General features: G+C 44.1%; 1 protein-coding gene across 1 annotated transcript in view; it reads right to left on the bottom strand.

The window, feature by feature from the left end:
• erich3 (glutamate-rich 3) overlaps positions 1-19,856 on the bottom strand; it is a 52,830-nt gene that overhangs the window by 13,800 nt on the left and 19,174 nt on the right. The window contains exons 4-10 of the mRNA XM_080195073.1: positions 16,379-16,450; positions 14,924-15,052; positions 12,651-12,833; positions 4,216-4,413; positions 3,046-3,226; positions 1,447-1,633; positions 633-910 (exon numbers count right to left, since the gene is read on the bottom strand). Of these exons, the coding sequence (XP_080051199.1) occupies positions 633-910; positions 1,447-1,633; positions 3,046-3,226; positions 4,216-4,413; positions 12,651-12,833; positions 14,924-15,052; positions 16,379-16,450 (1,228 nt within the window). The remainder of the gene's footprint in view (positions 1-632; positions 911-1,446; positions 1,634-3,045; positions 3,227-4,215; positions 4,414-12,650; positions 12,834-14,923; positions 15,053-16,378; positions 16,451-19,856) is intronic.

Raw genomic sequence — 19,856 nt, 5'->3', positions numbered from 1 at the left:
ATAGAGTTTAGAAAACAAAGGAACCAAAGCAACAGAAGGGTTAGAAGAAATTGGGAAGAGTTTACTGTCTTCAAGTTGTTAATCTGATGTTATTTGCATGAATTGGTGATGGCCAGTGATTCAGCAGTTGTAAACATTGTGTACAGTGGCTAAGCAGAGAATCAGTACAAGAGTTGTGAGTGAAGCACTGTACATTCTCATGGTAGAATTGTAATTTGAGATATTTAAGTTCACATACTCGATTTTGAGTTGTAGTTTCTTAATAAAGACCTGAGCATGCATTGTTGCAACTGAAACCAAAAGAAAAGATGCTGGAAAATCTCAGCAGCTCTGGCAGCATCTGTAAGAAGAAAAGGTGTTATAACTGAATCTGTGTAAACTCTGATGTTTGAAGTAACAAGATAAAAAAGAACAAGACAACTGCCCAACACCTGGGATCAGGTCCGATGGGTGTGGGTGACCCTTGCCTCATCATTTGGAGTTTGTAAAACCCTCCCACCGTCTTGGGCTAATGTAAAAACGGTCCTGACTGTAGAAAGATAATTTACACGACAGGATGTCAGTGTTAATCAGTTTGATAATCCTTCCACTAACTCACTATTCATCACTGTGCAAAAACACAAAGAACCAACCCTCCTTGGAACCTCTGCCTTGAGCCTCGGTTGCTGGTGAACTTTCTCCCTCATCTTCATGCATTTTCTCTGCTATGTTAACTTTCTCCTCCTCAGCTGAAGAATCTGCTGACATCGCTCCTTCCAGACTGGGGACCTTTCTCCTGTTCATGACTGCTAATTTTTGCTTGTCTTTCGTCAACTCCAGCTTCCCTTTCTCTACTTCCTTCACCACTTCTTCCTTCATCCTTTTGGGAGGTGGTGTGGGTTTCTTATCCAAACCCATGGCGATAATACATCTGGAAAGGAGACATTGGACAGAACAGATTGAGGTCATTATCTGGTAATCAAAAAGATTTTTTTTGGAATGGGGCGTGTGGGTGATAAGCTCTGGATGTCCACTCTCCTGTTTGTGAAAATTGCTTCATGAGGTCACTCCTGAACTGGTCTGGCTCTGATTTTAAGATTATGTCTTCTTGTTCTGGGCTCCCCCAACCAGAGAATACTGTCTAATAATGGTGGAATAGCCTGGCGTGGCTGAATGTTGTACATTCTCTCTAATTGGGGGAGTCTATGTCATAGCCTTTTAATTTAATGGGGTTGGCTAGTTATACACAAAATGGCTGCTGCTGCCATATACAAAATGGCTGCCATGTGCGCTTGCTGCATAACAGTGACTATATTTCTAATTGATCCTTTGCACAGAAAGCATTTTTGATTCTATTTCTGAACGACTTAATACAAGATCTATCCCATGGCCTTCCCCTCCTATCAGTGCACCAGGGCTGGAGAAAATGATGTTGTCAAATCATTAACCCAATGGGATCTCCCGTACCTGTAGCAAGGAGATGCCCCATCCACATCCAGGAAAGCAAAGTAAGCTTGTTTGCCGCCAAGCCGGGACCCCCTGCGGTGTTTATACTCGCAGCAGGAACTCAGTCGATTAACCTGAATGCCGTTGAGGAAGAAGGTGAGGCTGAAGGGAAAACCCAAGTGTCGCCGAGACACAAACTGGAATTTCTCTGGAAAACCAGTGGAGAGAAGGACCAAGAGGAAAAACGGAAACAGCTTTTAAAACATTTACACAGCAGTCATCTAACAGAACATCTAACAGAGCTAACAAGTGACTCAGAGGAACGGGAAGGAGAAGGCCATTCAGCCCCTTTGGTCTGCTCCAGAAGACTGGTATTGGGTTCAAATTATTAACTCTGTTTCTCTCTCCACAGACACTGCCAGACATGCTGGATTTATCCAGCATCTTTTGATCTTTTTACAGATCTCCAGCATCCACAATATTTTTGTTTTGACTCCCAGGAAACCAATCCTGCTGCTGTGAGAGTCAAGGATAAGAAGGCACCATGTTAAATTCGAGCCAGGCTGTTCAGGGATGATGATGGTGTCAGGAACAACTCCTCCACTCAAATGATAGTGGAATCTGGAACTCTCCCCCCAGAAAGTTGCTGATGCTGGGAATCTACCCAAGCTTTGAGGACAGAGGTGGATTTGTTGGGTAAGGAATACAGAACGCAAGTGGATAAATGGCAATGAGGTACAAATTAACCATAATCTGATTGAATTGTGGAACAGACTCGAGGGGCTGAATGGCCTCCTCCTGTTCCTCATTAACTCAGTCTCGTGAGTAGCAAGGAGAATGGTGCTGTGTCACTGACCCGAAGTGATCATTCTATTGCAAATCAACACAAGTCTCAGAAGCAGAATTGTAAAAATAGACCCAAGTATTTGTCTAACTGGATTCTTAGAATCAGAGAATCTAACAACACAGAGGAGGCCATTTAACCCATCGTGTTATGTCAGTTCATTGGAAGAGCTATCCAATTAGTTCCACTACTCTGGTTCTTTTCCTGATTCTCTTCAATCTGTGTCCCTCTGGTTACCCATTCTCCTGTCACTGCAAACACTTTCTTCCTATTTACTCCATCAAAACTCTTCCTGATTTTGAACACCCCAATTAAATCTCCCTGTGTCCTTATCCCTATAAGTTAAGAAAATACTTATCTCTTAATCAATAAAGCAGATTATTGGGTCCTTTATCATCTTTGTGCGTGTGGGAGCTTGCTGAGTGCAAATTGCCTGTTATAATTTCTAACAACAGAAATGCTTACATTTCCAATGTACTTCATTGGCTGTGCAGTGATTTCAGACATCTTGAGATGTGACAGGTGCTATGGAAATGCAAATCTTTCTTTCTCCCCCTTCTCATCCCTAAGGAGAACAATCCCAGCTTCTCCAGTCTCTCCTGCAACTGATACTCCTCATTCCTGGTAGCAGTCTGGTAAATCTCCTCTGTTCCCTCTCCGAGGATGTGACATCCTAATCTCTGATTTTGCTCTTTTCCAACCTTCAACCGTGAGAAGAAGGAATTCAAATGGATGTAATGTGAGAATTTTTTTTCTAATTTCCTGTTGGTGCCCACCTGCTTCCAGAAGCTTCCCTTTGTACACACAGAGGTTCTCTCCACCACAGTGTTGCTGGTGAACTTTGACCTCGTCTCTGACCTCTGCCTGGTCATATGAGAGATGCAGGCGTTTTCCACGGTAGACCATCGTGACCAGAACATTGCTGTGCGTGACGGATCGATGTGACTTCCGAGTTTCCTGCAACAACAACAGCTTACATTTATATAGCCGAATGAAGATGAGTTAGAGATGGGAAAGGACTCATGGTTTTAATTTAATCATCAACCACAGCAAGCGGACTCTCCTAACTACAGCTGGATCAGAGAAAATACCAATGAAGCTGCCCGATTGTCATAAAACTCAACTGGTTCAGTAATGTCCTTTAGGATATTAAATCACTGTGCAACAGCCTGAGGTTGTGAAAGGAGCACTATGGTTTCAAATCTTCCTTGTACTTTTCTTCCACATAACCAACTTCACAGAGTCCATTTGGCCCATCTGAAAACAAATATTTTTCAGTGGGGGAGGAGGACGTCTTGATAATAATGAACCTGATCGTGTCTTTAAGATTATGAAGAGTTTCTTCTCTGCATCAGTTAAAAGTAGGGAAAATTTTGACTTGCAGTTGGGACTAAAACTGGGGACAATAACAACAAAGTAGTCACTAATAATCCAACCAGAAGTTCATGAGAAACTTCTTTACCCACGGAGAGCGGGGAGAATGTGGGACTCGCTCCCACGGGGAGTGGGGAGAGTGTGGGACTCGCTCCCACGGGGACTGGGGGAGAATGTGGGACTCGCTCCCACGGGGAGTGGGGAGAGTGTGGGACTCGCTCCCACGGGGACTGGGGGAGAATGTGGGACTCGCTCCCACGGGGAGTGGGGAGAGTGTGGGACTCGCTCCCACGGGGACTGGGGGAGAATGTGGGACTCGCTCCCATGGGGACTGGGGGAGAATGTGGGACTCGCTCCCACTGGGAGTGGGGAGAGTGTGGGACTCGCTCTTACTCGATGTGGTTGAGGTGAATAGTATCAATACATTTAAGGGGGAAGCTGGATAAACACATGAAGGAGAGAGTTATAAAAGATGTTTATATATGAAAGGAAGAGGGCTAGGAAGAGGTTTATGTGGAGCAGTTGGGCCGAATGGCTTGTTTCTATGCTCAGTATTCTGATTCCCTCCTTACCTTTGGCGGCAGCACAGCAGGGCCATTGGGGGCTGTGGTTGGTCGCAGTCTCCTGCCCCTCATGGATCTGTTCTTCTGTCGTTTCCGTGGTGGTGGTGGGACTGGAGTCACGTAGTTATTGATCACTGGCAGACGGTAGGGAGACATTCCAGTGGGAAAATCCAACGTGTGCCAGTTCCTGATGGAATCTCGGTCCAGCTACCAGAAGAAGAAACTCATTCAGCAAGGAAGCATTCTTCATTCAAACCAGTTGATCATTCCATGATTTTATTTCTCAGCACTGAATCCACTAAACTCGAAAATGGAGTAACCGGGATGAAGAAGCTAGTTACAGAATGTAGGAGTCCATCAATAAACTAGTGAAAATGTGCAGGCATAAGGCAGATACAGATTAACACAGAACAATGAATTGACAGGTCACAGAGTCTCAGAATTGTTGCCAAACTTGGGACTTGATGGTTAGGGGCTGAATAGACTGGGACTTTTTTCTCTGGAGCGTAGGAGGCTGAGGGGTGACCTTATAGAGGTCTTTAAAATAATGAGGGGCACAGATTACCTAGATAGTCAATATCTTTTCCCAAAGGGGATTCTAAAATAGAGGGCATAGATTTAAGGTGAGAGGGGAGAGATACAACAGTGTCCAGAGGGGCAATTCTTTTACACAGATGGTGGTGAGTGCCTGGAACAAGGTGCCAGAGATAGTAGTAGAAGTGGATAGAATTTTATTTTTTAAAAAGCATTTAGACAGCTTATTGGGTAAGATGGGTATAGAGGGATATGGGCCAAATGTTGGCATTTGGGATTAGTTTAATGATTAAAAACTGGGCGGCATGGACAAGTTGAGTCAAAAGGGCCTGTTTCCATGCTGTAAACCTCTATGACTATGACTCTGTGAGAACAAGTTTTTCCTCAAGTTGCCTTTGCTACTTTTGCCAATTATTTTAAATCTGTGTTCTCTTGCTTTCAATCCATTGGCTTGGGTCACTGTGTGGAGTCTGCACGTTCTCCTCGTGTCTGCATCGGTTTCCTTCAGGTGCTTTGGTTCCCTTCCACAGTTCAAAGGATGTGCTGGTTAGGTGCATTGGCCATGCTAAATTCTCCCTCAGTCAACCTGAACAGGTGCCAGTGTGTGGCAACTACAGGATGTTCACAGTAACATAAGAAATAGGAGCAGGAGTAGGCCATCTAGCTCTTCGAGCCTGCCCCGCCATTCAATAAGATCATGGCTGATCTGTCGTGGCTCAGTTCCACTTTCCCGCCCTCTCCCCATAACCCTTAATCCCCTCTCCTATCAAGAACCCATCAACCCGCTTCTTAAAAATATTTAGCGAGGCAGCCTCCACCACTTCAACGGGCAGAGAATTCCAGAGATTCACCACCTTTTGAGTGAAGAAGTTCCTCCTCAACTCCGTTCTAAACCGCCTCCCCTTTATCTTGAGGCTGTGCCCCCTAGTCCTACTGTCTTTTTTGAGCGGGAAGAGTCTCTCCACCTCTATCCTATCCATCCCATTCATCATCTTGTACGTCTCAATGAGATCTCCCCTCATTCTTTAAACTCTAACGAGTACAAGCCTAGTTTATTCAGCCTCTCCTCATAGCTCAACCCCCTCAACTCCGGTATCAGCCTAGTAAACCTCCTCTGCACTCCCTCCAAGGCCAAAATATCCTTGCGCAGGTGCAGCGCCCAAAACTGCACACAGTACTCCAGCTGCGGCCTCACCAATGCCCTATACAGCTGCAGCAAGACCTCCCTACTTTTATATTCAATCCCCCTCGCTATGAGGGGGAAGGTGACCAAAGAGGTGGATGGGGGCAAGGCAGTTGACGTGGTATACATGGATTTTAGTAAGGCGTTCGATAAGGTTCACCATGGTAGGCTTCTGCAGAAAATGCAGATGTATGGGATTGTGGGTAATCTAGGAAGTTGGATCAGGAATTGGCTATCAGATAGGAGACAGAGGGTGGTGGTGGATGGTAAATATTCATCATGGAGTACAGTTACGAGTGGTGTGCCTCAGGGATCTGTTTTGGGGCCACTGTTGTTTGTAATTTTTATTAATGATCTGGATGAGGGTATAGTTGGGTGGATTAGTAAATTTGCTGATGACACCAAAATTGGAGGTGTGGTAGATTGTGAGGAAGGGTGTCATAGTCTGCAGGGAGACTTAGATAGGTTGCAGAGCTGGGCCGAGAGGTGGCGGATGGAATTTAATGCGGAGAAGTGTGAGGTAATTCACTTTGGTAGGAGCAACAGATGTGTCGAGTATAGGGCTAACGGGAGGACTTTGAATAGTGTGGATGAACAGAGGGATCTAGGTGTGTGTGTACATAGATCCCTGAAAGTTGGGAATCAAGTAGATAAGGTTGTTAAGAAGGCGTACGGTGTCTTGGCGTTTATTGGTAGGGGGATTGAATTTAGGAGTCGCAGTGTAATGTTGCAACTGTACACTACTCTAGTGCGGCCGCACTTGGAGTACTGTGTGCAGTTCTGGTCCCCGCATTACAAGAAGGATGTGGAGGCGTTGGAGAGGGTGCAGAGGAGGTTTACTAGGATGTTGCCTGGTATGGTGGGGAGGTCCTATGAGGAGAGACTGAGGGATTTAGGGTTGTTTTCGTTGGAAAGAAGGCGGCTAAGAGGGGATCTTATTGAAACATATAAGATGATTAGAGGTTTAGATAGGGTGGATAGTGATAGCCTTTTTCCTCGGATGGAGAAAGCTAGCACGAGGGGGCATGGCTTTAAATTAAGGGGGGGTAGCTACAGGACGGATGTCAGGGGTAGGTTCTTTACCCAGCGGGTGGTGAGGGATTGGAATGCCCTGCCTGCTGCAGTTGTAAATGCGTCTAGTTTGGGGGCGTTTAAGAGATCTCTGGATAGGTTTATGGACGAAAAGGGATTGGTATAGGCTAGTGGGTCATTGTTTTTGTAGCTGGTCGGCGCAACATCGTGGGCCGAAGGGCCTGTTCTGCGCTGTAATGTTCTATGTTCTATGTTCTATGAAGGCCAGCATCTCATTCGCCTTCCTGACCACCTGCTGCACCTGCAAGCTGGGTTTTTGCGACTCATGCACAAGGACCCCGAGGTCCCTCTGCACCATCGCCTGCTGCAGTTTTTCACCACGTAAGTAATAGTCCTTCCTACCATTCTTCCTACCAAAGTGGACCACCTCACACTTGCCAACATTAAATTCCATTTGCCATTTCCTGGCCCATTCGCCCAGCCTATCTAGATCCTTCTGCAGACTCTCCACACCCTCCGCACAATTTGCCTTTCCCCCAATCTTGGTGTCATCAGCAAATTTTGACACCCTACACTCGGTTCCCTCCTCCAGGTCATCTATATAAATGGTAAATAGCTGAGGGCCCAGCACCGACTCCTGGGGCACCCCACTAGTCACCAACCGCCAATCCGAATAGCACCCATTGACCCCCACTCTCTGTCTCCTATTTGACAACCAGTCCTCTATCCACGCTAACACCCTACCCCCAACTCCATGTCCCCTGACCTTCTGCAATAACCTCTTGTGAGGTACCTTGTCAAACGCCTTCTGAAAATCCAGAAAGACCACATCCAACTTGTACGCAATACTCCAAGTGCTCCAAGTATTTGGTGACAAAGATTTTAAAAAATCCTCAGACTGCGAATATGCAGTTTACATTGAAGTTGAGAAAAGAAAAGAGTACTTACCAAGATGCCCCTCATTGGACTCCTCTGTAAATGACTGGACACAATACTTAGAGCATCTTGGCTATTACTTCCAAGCAACAAAATAGAGGAGGAAGCAAAATGCAAGGCAATTCAACAGAGTACATGTGGAACCCAATTTATAATCTGATTTGCAGTCTCACAGCCCCAAGCACGCAACTCCAAATTATTCAGTGAGCTTGTGGAATTGATGAAGTCACATTTCACCCGAAACCATCAGCCATGCTCCGTGCAGGGATTCAAGTTTAATTCAGGAGGGAGAGCCCCAGGCAAAACAATTGTGACTTACATCACTACATTGAAACATATTGGAATATTGTGATTTTTGAGCCCCCTTTAATGATACATTGCAGGATAGATTAGTCTGCAGAATGAATAATGAAGCAATTAAACAGAGGTTACTTGCAGAGGATGATCTAATTTTTAAATGAGCAATGCAGATAGCGCAGGCAATGGAAAGCACTGAAAAAAAGTGCACAAGAGTTGCAGAGCTCCCAAGTGGTGCCGTTCACCAGTTAGGGCAGGAACCTGCAGTCAGAACAGGTACCAAAACTGAAGAAGTAGCCGCAAACGGGGAAACAAGTTCAGCCACAAATAAAGCAACATTTCAAAGACACAATCAGCAAAGTTTGAAGTGACATGTTACTGATGTGGCGTAACCACTCTCCTGAATCCTGAAGGTATATGAAGCTGAATGTTATTTTTATCATGAGAGGCCACTTGACATATAGTTGCAGAGCCAAGTCAAGAAACCTATTAAATAACACACCACCAGTATATGATGTGTAAGAGTCCAGCAATAACAGTTTAAATATTTCACTCAATGTAATACAAAAGCAGGCAAAATCGCCCCTTTACTATAATGCTCTGGGAAAGTGGAAAGCCTGTTAAGATGGAAGTTGGCATGAGTCGCAAAAGCCCAGCCTGCAGTGCAGCAGGTGGTCAGGAAGGCGAATGGGATGCTGGCCTTCATAGCGAGGGGGATTGAATATAAAAGTAGGGAGGTCTTGCTGTAGCTGTATAGGGCATTGGTGAGGCCGCAGCTGGAGTACTGTGTGCAGTTTTGGTCGCCGCACTTACGCAAGGATGTTTTCGCCTTGGGGGGAGTGCAGAGGAGGTTTACCAGGCTGATACCGGAGTTGAGGGGGTTGAGCTATGAGGAGAGGCTGAATAAACTAGGCTTGTACTCGTTAGAGTTTAAAGAATGAGGGGAGATCTCATTGAGACATATAAGATGATGAATGGGATGGATAGGATAGGGGTGGAGAGACTCTTCCCGTTCAGAAAGGACAGTAGGACTAGGGGGCACAGCCTCAAGATAAAGGGGGGGCGGTTTAGAACAGAGTTGAGGATGAACTTCTTCACTCAAAGGGTGGTGAATCTCTGGAATTCTCTGCCCGTTGAAGTGGTGGAGGCTGCCTCGCTAAATATTTTTAAGACGCGGGTTGATGGGTTTTTGATAAGCGAGGGGATTAAGGGTTATGGGGAGAGGGCGGGAATGTGGAACTGAGCCACGACAGATCAGCCATGATCTTATTGAATGGCGGGGCAGGCTCGAAGGGCTAGATGGCCTACTCCTGCTCCTATTTCTTATGTTCTTATGTTCATTGCAGTGTTAATGGAAGCCTAGTTGTGACTAATAAATAAACTTAACTTAAAACTTAAAAAGTGCATTGCCTCCCTGCTACCAGGATCGAGAATATCATGGAGAAGTTGCAGCGCACCCTGAGGTGGGAGGGTGAACAGCCAGCAGTTCTGGTTCACATTGTTACAAATAGAACTGCAAGGCTCCTCAGGGGAGGGCATCATAACTCTGAAGGAGCCTTCAGATTGAGGCACCCCTTCCTCTCCTCACCCCGCACCCCTCTGCTCGACATTTTTAACTCTGTCAGTTTCCAACTGGAATCTGTCACCCTTAAAATCAAGCTGGGTGGATGCAGAAAGGCTTTTAAGTGGCAGCAAAGTGGCTACATAAGGCCTAAAGAGGAGCACGTACAAGCCTGCTGCCAAAGGCTATGCTTGCCCCATTGTGAAATTGCCTCTGGGTCGGGGATGCAAGATTCCAGAGGGAATCTCTTCCTGCAATTTTACGCTCTCTCCTACCTCAGAATCCACTTCAATATCAAATGCAGATTGAGATACTAGCCGTGTAAAGGACAAAGAGTTACATAGAACATAGAACACTACAGCACAAACAGGCCCTTCCGCCCACAAGTTGCGCCATTCGCATCCATACCTACCAGGCCACAGAACTATCTGTAACTCCCAATCCCATTAAATCCCATGTATTCATCCAGAAGTCTTTTAAAAGACCCCAGTGAGTTCGCCTCTACCACCACCGACAGCAGCCGATTCCACTCACTCACCACCCTCTGAGTGAAAAACTTACCCCAGGGTCCCTAATGCTGTGAAGCAGCAGTGCTAACTACTGTGCCACCATGCTGCCCCACCATCCTGGATTCACGTCTGTGCCTGCACACACGCTCATCTGTTCTCTTAACTATTGAATCACTGAACACTACTGCTATTTCTGGCTTCCTTGTACCCACCTGCAGAGCTGAGCCTGTGGCATCATGGACTTGCCTCTGGCTGCACTCTTGCAGATGAACTCTTATCAGTATTCAGAACTGAATACTTATTGATGTGTGGGATGCACTCAGCAACTCCTGAATTACCTGCCTATTTCTTCTTGACAGCTTGGCGATTATGCATTTCCTCTGTCCTAGCAAAATCTTAAGCTGTGGGATTCAAAAACACACTAACCACAAAGCTCTCTAAATTGTAGGTGCACTGCAGTGACATCAACTGCTGCTGAGTTCTGAAAGCTGAAACTCAAGCTGCTGCAACTGTCCCTAACCACACTATGTACGTATCTGTAACCAGGAAACCTGCAGCAGTTCATGATGGTGGCTCATCACCACCTACTCAAGGGCTATTAGGGATTGGCAATAAATGCTGTCCTAATCAGCAACTCCCCAAATCCCATTAACAAATTTAAAAACCTTTTGCAGAAATGGTTCCCAAGTTCATAGGAAGTATCCTGGATTTCCCACATATTGCAGGATGTGCACTCTAGAGATCAAGAGCAACCCTGCTATTTCTGTTTGTTTATCATGTTATTGCTTCTAATCAATCTTACTGTTGTGAATAAACTTTTATTAATACTAATACATCTTATGACTATTTATTAACCTTGCCAATAAACTTTATAAATACTGACAAACCCTGCAGTTATGTACAAGCAGTAATAAACTTCACATAAAAGAAGATGAGTCTCAAAGTTTATTCTCAAATTAAGATAAAACTAATAGGAAATACTCACCAGCTAATCACCTACCTGTTCACTATGGTGTCACACCTCGTGTTTTCTTTTTAAATGCTGGCTCTGATTGACTCCTGGTGCCAGCATTGGCTCACTCCCCATTCCTGTCTCACTTTCTCTCTCCGCTCCCACTGTACTCTCACCTTCTCCATGTTATTTATGGCCCCACTCCTGTCTCACTCTCTCTCTCCGCTCCCACTGAACTCACCTTCTCCATGGTGTTTAGGTCCCCGCTCTGACTCACTCTGCTTGTTGATTTGTGGAAGGGAGAGTGAGAAGATGCGATAAAATAAATGGTATGTGTGAGGCAATTACAAAACTTGAAGGTATTATAAACTGTGAAAAGGACAGTGTAGAACTTCAAAAGGACATAGACAAGTTGGAAAATTGGGCAGATAGGTAGCAGATGAGGTTCAATACAGGGAAAAGTGTGAGGTGATAATTTTGGTTGGAAGAAATGGAGAGACAATACAAAATAAGGGGTAAAGTTTTTAACAGGGTGGATGAGCAGAGGGACCTGGGTTTGCATGTGCACAGATCATTTAAGGTGGCAGGACAGATGGAGTTAGCAGTTTATCAAACATATTGGCCAAAATTTTACCACCACGTCTGCCCTGCCTGGAATTGGGGCGGTCACGGCTCACAGAATGGCATTCTCCATTGGTCTCAGTGGAATCTTACGAGCTTCGGGCGGGTGAGGCAGTAAGATTCCGACAATAGTATTCTAAGGTTATTAATAGGGGCAAAAAGTACAAGAGCAAGGGGATTATGCTGAACTTAGACAAGACACTGGTTAGACTTCAGCTGGAATATTGTGTAATGTTGTGGGTGCCACACTATAGGAAGGACGTGAACACATTGGAGTGAGTGTAGAAGAGGTTTACAGGAATGGTTCCAGAGATGAGAAACTTCAGTTATGAGGATGGATTGGAGAGGTTGGCACTGTTCTCCTTGGACAGAAGAAGCTAAGAGGAGACTTGATAGAGATGTTCAAAATCATAAGGAGGCTGGACAGAGTGGATAGAGAGAAACTGCTCCCACTCATGAAAGGATTGTGAACAAGAGGGCACAGAGTTAAAACGATTTGCAAAAGATGCAAATGCGATGTGAGAGAAAACTGTTTTTGTTCAGTTGACTAGACAGCTGACTAGTGATTCAGAGCTATCCCAACAGCTTGGGTACAATTCCCTTCCTAGCTGAGATTATTCACGAAAGCACCACCTTCTCAACCTTGCCCCTCGCCTGAGATCTGGTGATCTTCAGGTTAAATCACCACCAGTCAGCTCCCCCACTCAAAGGGCAGAAAAGCCTAAGATCATCTGGGACTATGACAGCTTTATCTTTTTATTCCTGATATTGTAATTTCAGAATGGCATATCTTGGTGATTATTAAAAAGTACTAAATACCCCATGATGATATTTGGAGTTGATGCCCTCGGTCACATTTAGGTGTTTCTCCTTGTGGTGGAAGTGCGGTGAAGACTGTGTTGTGATCGCTGTTGCCGACGTTGTTCCATTGCTTTGGAGGGGGATTAGTCTCACCGGACGCTGCAACTTCCCGGGGGCAGTGCTGGGCCGGGGGGATGAGGGCTGTGATCCAGACAGAAGAGCAGAGAATGATGAGTGCGATCTCACAAATATAACTGTCAGCGCAGCTCCCTCCCATCACAAACAACCTATTCATTTCAAATCTGTCCAACCATCTGTATAACCTCCCATTGCCTAAATTAACCACTGAGAGATCTCCTCCTGAACAAATATTTAAAACCCAATGCAGAATCCTGGGGAATATAGCGAAGTGAATACTGTACTCCAGTTCTACAGAGCCCTGACCATAGGACCACCATTCAATAGTCGCTGATCTGAATCTTCAGTCCATCCTGCACACATTTAGAATCATACAATCCCTACAGTGCAGAAGGAGGTCATTCAGCCCATCGAGCCTGCACCCACTCTCCAACAGACCATCCCACCCTGACCCAATTCACATAGCCCCAAGAATTTACCCCATTAATCTCCCTAACCTACGTACCTTGGGACCTTAAGGGGCAATTTAGCATGGGCAATGCATGTAACCTGCATACCTTTGTGCCACAGGAGGAAACTGGAGCGCTCGGGAGAAACCCACGCAGACATGGGGAGAACATGCAGACTCCACACAGACAGTCACCCAAGGTAGAACTGAACCCGGATCCTTGGTGCTGTGAGGCCACTGTGCCACCACTTTGTCAAGAAAATGTCTATCCATCTCAGACTTAAACTTTTCAATAGAGTTTGCATTTATTGATTTTCAGGTGAAGATTCTATACGTCTGTCAACCTTTGTGTGAAGCAGTGTTTCTCACATTCTGTCCAGAAAGGTCTAGATCTATTTAAAAGATATCTGACCTAGTATCCTAGTGCCTTGAGTAGGAAAAGGTTTTCTATCTTCCCAATTGATTAGGGGTGGCACAGTGGTTAGCACTGCTGCCTCACAGCACCAGGGACCCAGATTCGATTCTCAGCTTGGGTCACTACCTGTGTGGAGTCTGCATGTTCTCCCCACGTCTGCGTGGGCTTTCTCCTGCTGCTCCAGTTTCCTCCCACAGTCTGAAAGATGTGCTGGTTAGGTGCATTGGCCACGCTAAAATTCTCCCTTCGTGTATCTGAACAGGCACCAGAATGTGGCGATTAGGGGATTTTCACAGCAACTTCATTGCTGTGTTAATGTAAGCCAATTTGTGGCACTAATAAATAAACTCGAAAAACTTTCCTCTAAAAATATTAGAAATGGTAATCCACTCACAGATTAACCTTCTATTTCCCAGGAAATACAGGCCTGTATCTCTCCTCGCCATTTAAATTAAGGAGATGGACTGTATAAACTAGAATCATATTCCCTCAGCTTTTGAAGAGTTACAGATGATGTGGTTGAGGGGTTTAACATGATTAAAGGGAGTTGATTTAGTAGAAAGTGAGAAACTATTTCAGGCGGAGGGGGAGCCCTTAAAATCAGAGTTCTGGGGTGATGTCAGGAAACACTTCAGAGTGGAACTCTCTCTCTCTCTCTCTCTAAAGGCTGTTGATGTCAAACTGAGATTAATAGGTTTTTGTTGGGTAATGGTTTTCAGAGTTACAGAACTAAGACAGGTATGTGAAGTTAAAATACAGATCAGCCACTATCTAATTGAATGGTGGAATCACTCAAGGGGCTAAATGCTCTCCTCTTGTCTTGGAGATATAATTAGAAGCTAGACTCTCATAAATCCCTCCACTGGCTCACTGTCTGTAAAGACAAATAAGGGAAAAGGGACAAATTGTGGCAAAACGGACCAGAGAATCTCTCAGAATGTGGTCAACACTTTAAAGACAAAACTGAAAATAAAGGATCTATTAACCTCTGAGATCCAAACCTTGGCTGTTTGAATTTGAAGGTAAACAGTCAGGAAGAGTAAACAGAACAGTCGTGATCCAACATGTATTCTTTCAGACAGAGAATAATTAGGGCCAGTTTTAGCTCAATGTAAATGGGAGTCACTTCACTGCTCCATTTGCTGCTATCTCGCTTAGGGACCTGAGAGGCCACTGAGTCTGTTTAAAACCAATATGCAGGTGCCACCATCAAGCTCAATATTCTGGAAAGGGACTTATTTATTAACCAATCGCCTCTTTATCATCAGGAACCCACTTGTTCATACTTACAGATGTTGATAAATCAGAGTGTTCCACATCTGGCCTCGAGATACTCCTGTGACAATTACGAGGACAAACCGGCGGACGAGGGGAGAGGAAAGGGATGATATCTTCATCGGATCTTCGAGCCCTTTCAATCTTCAACAATAACAACAACAAATTGCATTTACACAGTGACAGTAACATAGTAAAATAAACGTCTTAAGGTGCTTTCTAGGAGCGATTAATAAACAAAATTTAACATCAAGCTCCCAAAAGTTTTATCAATGTGGTAAGTTTTAAGATGCATCTGAAAGGGGACAGAGGTACAGATGTGGAGAGGGTTAGGAAAAGCCCAGGCAGCTGAAGGTATGGCTGCCAGTGGTGGGAATTCACAGGCCAATGTGAAAGTGGTTATTGTGATCACTGTTATGCAAGTAGGACTTCAATAAGGAGCTGCAGAGAATGGCAGGAAGAGTGAAGAAATTTGTCCTGTGAATACATTTTCTGACACTGGTGTCGTTAACAGGGCTCGTGTTGAGGAATGGTTAACATGAAATCAGTTGAAAAAGCCTTGATAAGCAATGTCTCAGAAAGAGGCTAATAACAATGTAATTTAGTTAGCGAGATAGAATAAACCATAAAAGCAATAACTTGTATTTATATCGCATCCTTAACAAATCTAACATCCAAGGCGCAAACCAAAATATGGCATCAAACCACATAAGGAGCTATTAGGACAGAGGGCCAGAGACTTGGTCAAAGAGGGGGTTTTAAGGAATGTCCGCAGGAAGAACCAAGAGATGGAGAGGGGGAGGGAGGGCATTTCAGAGCTTAGAGCCCAGGCAGCTAATGGCACAGTGATCAACAGCAGAGTGATGAAAATCAAAGGTATTGCAGATATCTCAGAGGATTTTAGGGTTGGAGGAGAATGTAGAGATTGGAATGGGGGTGATCATGGAGGCATTTCAAATCAAGGACGAGGAAGTTAAAATTGAGGTTTTGCTTAACCGGGAGTTAATGTTGGGCAGTGAGCACTGGGAGTGGTGAGTGAATGGGAATTGATACGAGTTAGGGCACAGAATTTTTTGAGGGCCTCAAGTTTTCAGAGAGTGAAATGTGGGAGAGCAGTCAGGAGTGTGCTGGAATAGTTGAGTTTAGAAGAAAGAAAGCCACGGATGCGGGTTTCATCAGCAGAGGAGTTGAGGCAGGGCAGAGTGTAGTATGTTACAGAGATGGAAACAGATGGACAAAGTAATGGCTGAGAGTTTATCTTGGAATCAAAAGCACAACATCAAGGTTGTGAACAATCTGGTTCAGCCTCAGAAAGCTACCAGGGAGAGGGCTGGAATTGATGGCAGTGGGGATGTTGTTTATGATAGTGTGTGAACCTAAAACAATACTGTCAATGAGGAATAAACAAAGAGAAACTTTCCAGAAAACAATTTTTCTAAGTTACAATGAGGTTCTGGAAAAAATGGGAACCTTGATCCTTTGAACACGTTCTCTCCTGGCAAAATCTTCCAACCTCTTCTTGATTTCGAGCTGGTGGTGACGCTGGGGGCAATAAAGGAGATGAAACTTGTCAGATATTTTGGTAGAATAGTTTTCCTCATCCATCAAACATTGGAAATAAAACATGTTTTTAAATAAAAGAAAGAACTTCAACTCTAAAGCAGTTCTCACAGCTTCAGGATATCCCAAATTCTTTTACAGCCGATGAAATAGCTTTCAAATCCACTCAATGCTGCAATTTAGAAACTGCATCAACCAAATTGCACACAGATCTCACCACAGCAAGGAGATAACGAGCAGACAATCTGCTTTGTGGAATTGACTGGGGGATAAGACATCAGGGAGAACTCCCCTACTCTCTTTGAATGTAATGTGATGTGATGGGTCTTTTCACATCGATCCTGACAGGATCGATGGGTTTAACATTTCAGCTCTGAGCACAGAGAGATTATATTAGAACTGGATAAAAGACCAGTTCAAGTATTGTGAACAGTTCTGGTCACTGCATTACACAAAGCAGGAGTAAGGAGAATGAGTGAGCAAGGAGGACCCAAGGCAGATAGCGGTTTTGCTGACACTCACCTGATGAAGGAGCAGCACTCCGAAAGCTCATGCTACCAAATACACCTTTTGGACTTTAATCTGGTGCTCAGACTGTTTATTTAAATTGATTGGGTAAAATTAAAGAAAAAAAAAGATTGGCTTTGTCAAGACTATTGCTTGACTTTTGATACCAATGTTTCAGTCTGGGACTCTGGATGTACTTTGCATTTTAAACCTCCAAGCACTGAAACAAAACACCAGCTTTTAAAGGGACCACACAATTTTTTTTCTCCCCTTGAGCATTTTTACACTCTTTACACCTTTACAAATTCAACTTTGCAATACTATGCACCCCATCAGTTCCCTTAACATCTTGAAACATTAATTAATTAATTCCTCACTCATTCTTTTAAATTGCAGAAAACACAGCTGTAACTTGTGCAATTTCTCCCTGCAATTTAAATGTCTGTGTGAAATTTTCCAGTCTTACTCTCCTACTGGGGCTGGCGAGCTGTTGAAATCTATGTTCACATCAGCAAAACTGGAAGATCCTGCAATCATGAGGGGCTGGAAAATACTGGCCCTAGAATCAGTTACCCTTCTAGTAAATCTAATTTCTCTCCCAATTCAGGTATCTTTCCTGAGGTTTGGTGCCGAGAGCTGCTCACAATTTTCTAGATGTTTTTGATTTGATTTATTATTGTCATGTGTATTGGGATACAGTGAAAAGTATCATTTTTTGCGCGCTATACAAAGCATACCGTTCATAGAGAAGTAAAGGAGAAAGTGAAGAATGTAGTGTTATAATCATAGCTAGGGTGCAGCGAAAGATAACTTATCATAAGGTAGGTCCTTTCAAAAGTCTGATGGCAGCAGGGAAGTTGAGTCAGTTGGTACATGATCTCAAACTTTTGTATCTTTTTCCCAACGGAAGGTGGAAGACAGAATGTCCAGGGTGTGTGGGGTCCTTAATTATGCTGGCTGCCTTGCCGAGGCAGTGGGAATTGTAAATAGTGTCAATGGGTGGGAGGCTGGTTTATGTGATGAACTGTGCTTTGTTTACGATCCTTTGTAGTTTATTGCTATCTTGGACAGAACAGGAGCCATATCAAGTTGTGATACAACCAGAAAGAATGCTTTCTATGGCACAACTATAAAAGTTGGTGACATGCGGACATGCCAAATTTCCTTAGTCTTCTGAGAAAATAGAGGCTTTGGTGGGCTTTCTTAACTATAGCGTCCACATGGAGAGACGAGGACAGGTTGTTGGTGATCTGGACACCTAGAAACCTGAAGCTCTTGACCATTTCCACTTTGTTCCTGTTGATGTAGAAAGGGGCATGTTCTCCAATATGCTTCCCAAAGTTAATAACTATCCCCTTCGTTTTGTTGACGTTACATTGTTAGACCACACAAAGACGTGGTCTAACCAGGGCTTTGTGTGGCTGAAGCATGACTTCCACTCCCTTCTAATCTAATCCTCTCAATAGAAAGGCCAACATTCCATTCACCTTTTGTGGTTATTTTCTGAACGTGTTTATGACATTTCATTGACATTCCCCATCTTTTACTGTCACTACCTCTTCAAAAAATCTAAACAGCTTTGTCAGGCGTGACCTACCCTTCACAAATCCATGCTAGCTCTCTCGGATTAGTTGAAAATCTCCAAGTTATCCAGTTATTTGACCTTCAACTGTAAACTCCAGTAATTTCCTGAATACAAAGGTTCAGGGAACTGGTTTGTAATTCCCTGGATCCCGCTTTTGCCTTTCTTAAATGCTGGAATGACACACATTCTTAAAGAATAGTTCCTGAATAGAGAGAGAACTTTGAGAGATTACAGTTGAGCTTTTTGTAGTGTTCTTATCTACTTTCTTAAAACCCTGACATGGAAAATCTCTGGTTGTCGGGATTTATCACTCTTTAGTGCCATTATTTTCTTCATTACTTTATTGTCTTATAACTTGGTGAGCCCCTGCTCCACTTAATAATTGTTTCCTCTAGATACTGAACCTGGTTTACTTCTCCTTTACTTCTCTATGAACGGTATGCTTTGTATAGCACACAAAAAATGATACTTTTCACTGTATCCCAATACACGTGAGGTTCAGCGGACCTCTTCCTCTGCTGAAAATACCAAGGAAAGATTCAACATGACTGCCATTTCTTTATTTCCATTATAATATCACCAATGTCAGTCTTTACGGGGTCCATCTTGCTCTTTTTCCGATGATATCCCTTGCAGGTTTCTTTTCGTATTATCTGTTGCAACTCTCGCTTACTGTCCAGGGGGGGCAGATACTTCAGTTAAAATTTCACTAACTCACTAAAAATGGAAATGGTTCAGGATGAAATAACAGCAGACAATGAACCAAGGACCTGCCTTTGGGCACAGAATATTAAATAAACTTTGTATTTTGTCAGCCTTTGCTATTCTTTGTATCTTTTCCATTTACCAAGATCTATGTGATCAGTGACCAGTGGTGTGCCGCAGGGCTCAGTACTGGGACCTCTCCTCTTTGTAGTATACATAAACGACTTGGAAGAGAGCGTAAGGGGTATGATCAGCAAGTTTGCGGATGACACCAAGATGGCAGGGTTGGCGGATACTGAAGGGGAATGTCAGGTGATACAACAGGATATAGATAGGTTGGTGCATTGGGCAGATAGGTGGCAGATGGAATTTAATCCTGACAAATGCGAGGTTATGCATTTTGGAAGGAATAATGCAGAGAGGAGCTATGTGATAAAAGGTAGGCCGATTAGGAGTATAGAAATACAGAGGGACCTGGGAGTGCAGGTTCACAAGTCTATGAAGGTTGCGACACAAGTGGAGAAGGTTGTTAGGAAGGCTTATGGAATGCTAGCCTTTATAGGAAGGGGTATAGAGTATAAGAGCTGCCGT

The sequence above is a fragment of the Carcharhinus amblyrhynchos genome, chromosome 9 (assembly GCF_965287045.1).
Source record: "Carcharhinus amblyrhynchos chromosome 9, sCarAmb.v2.hapA, whole genome shotgun sequence".
In the NCBI taxonomy this organism is placed as follows: domain Eukaryota; kingdom Metazoa; phylum Chordata; class Chondrichthyes; order Carcharhiniformes; family Carcharhinidae; genus Carcharhinus; species Carcharhinus amblyrhynchos.
The sequence above is the reverse complement of the archived record's forward strand: the minus strand, read 5'-3'. Positions and strand labels throughout refer to the sequence as shown.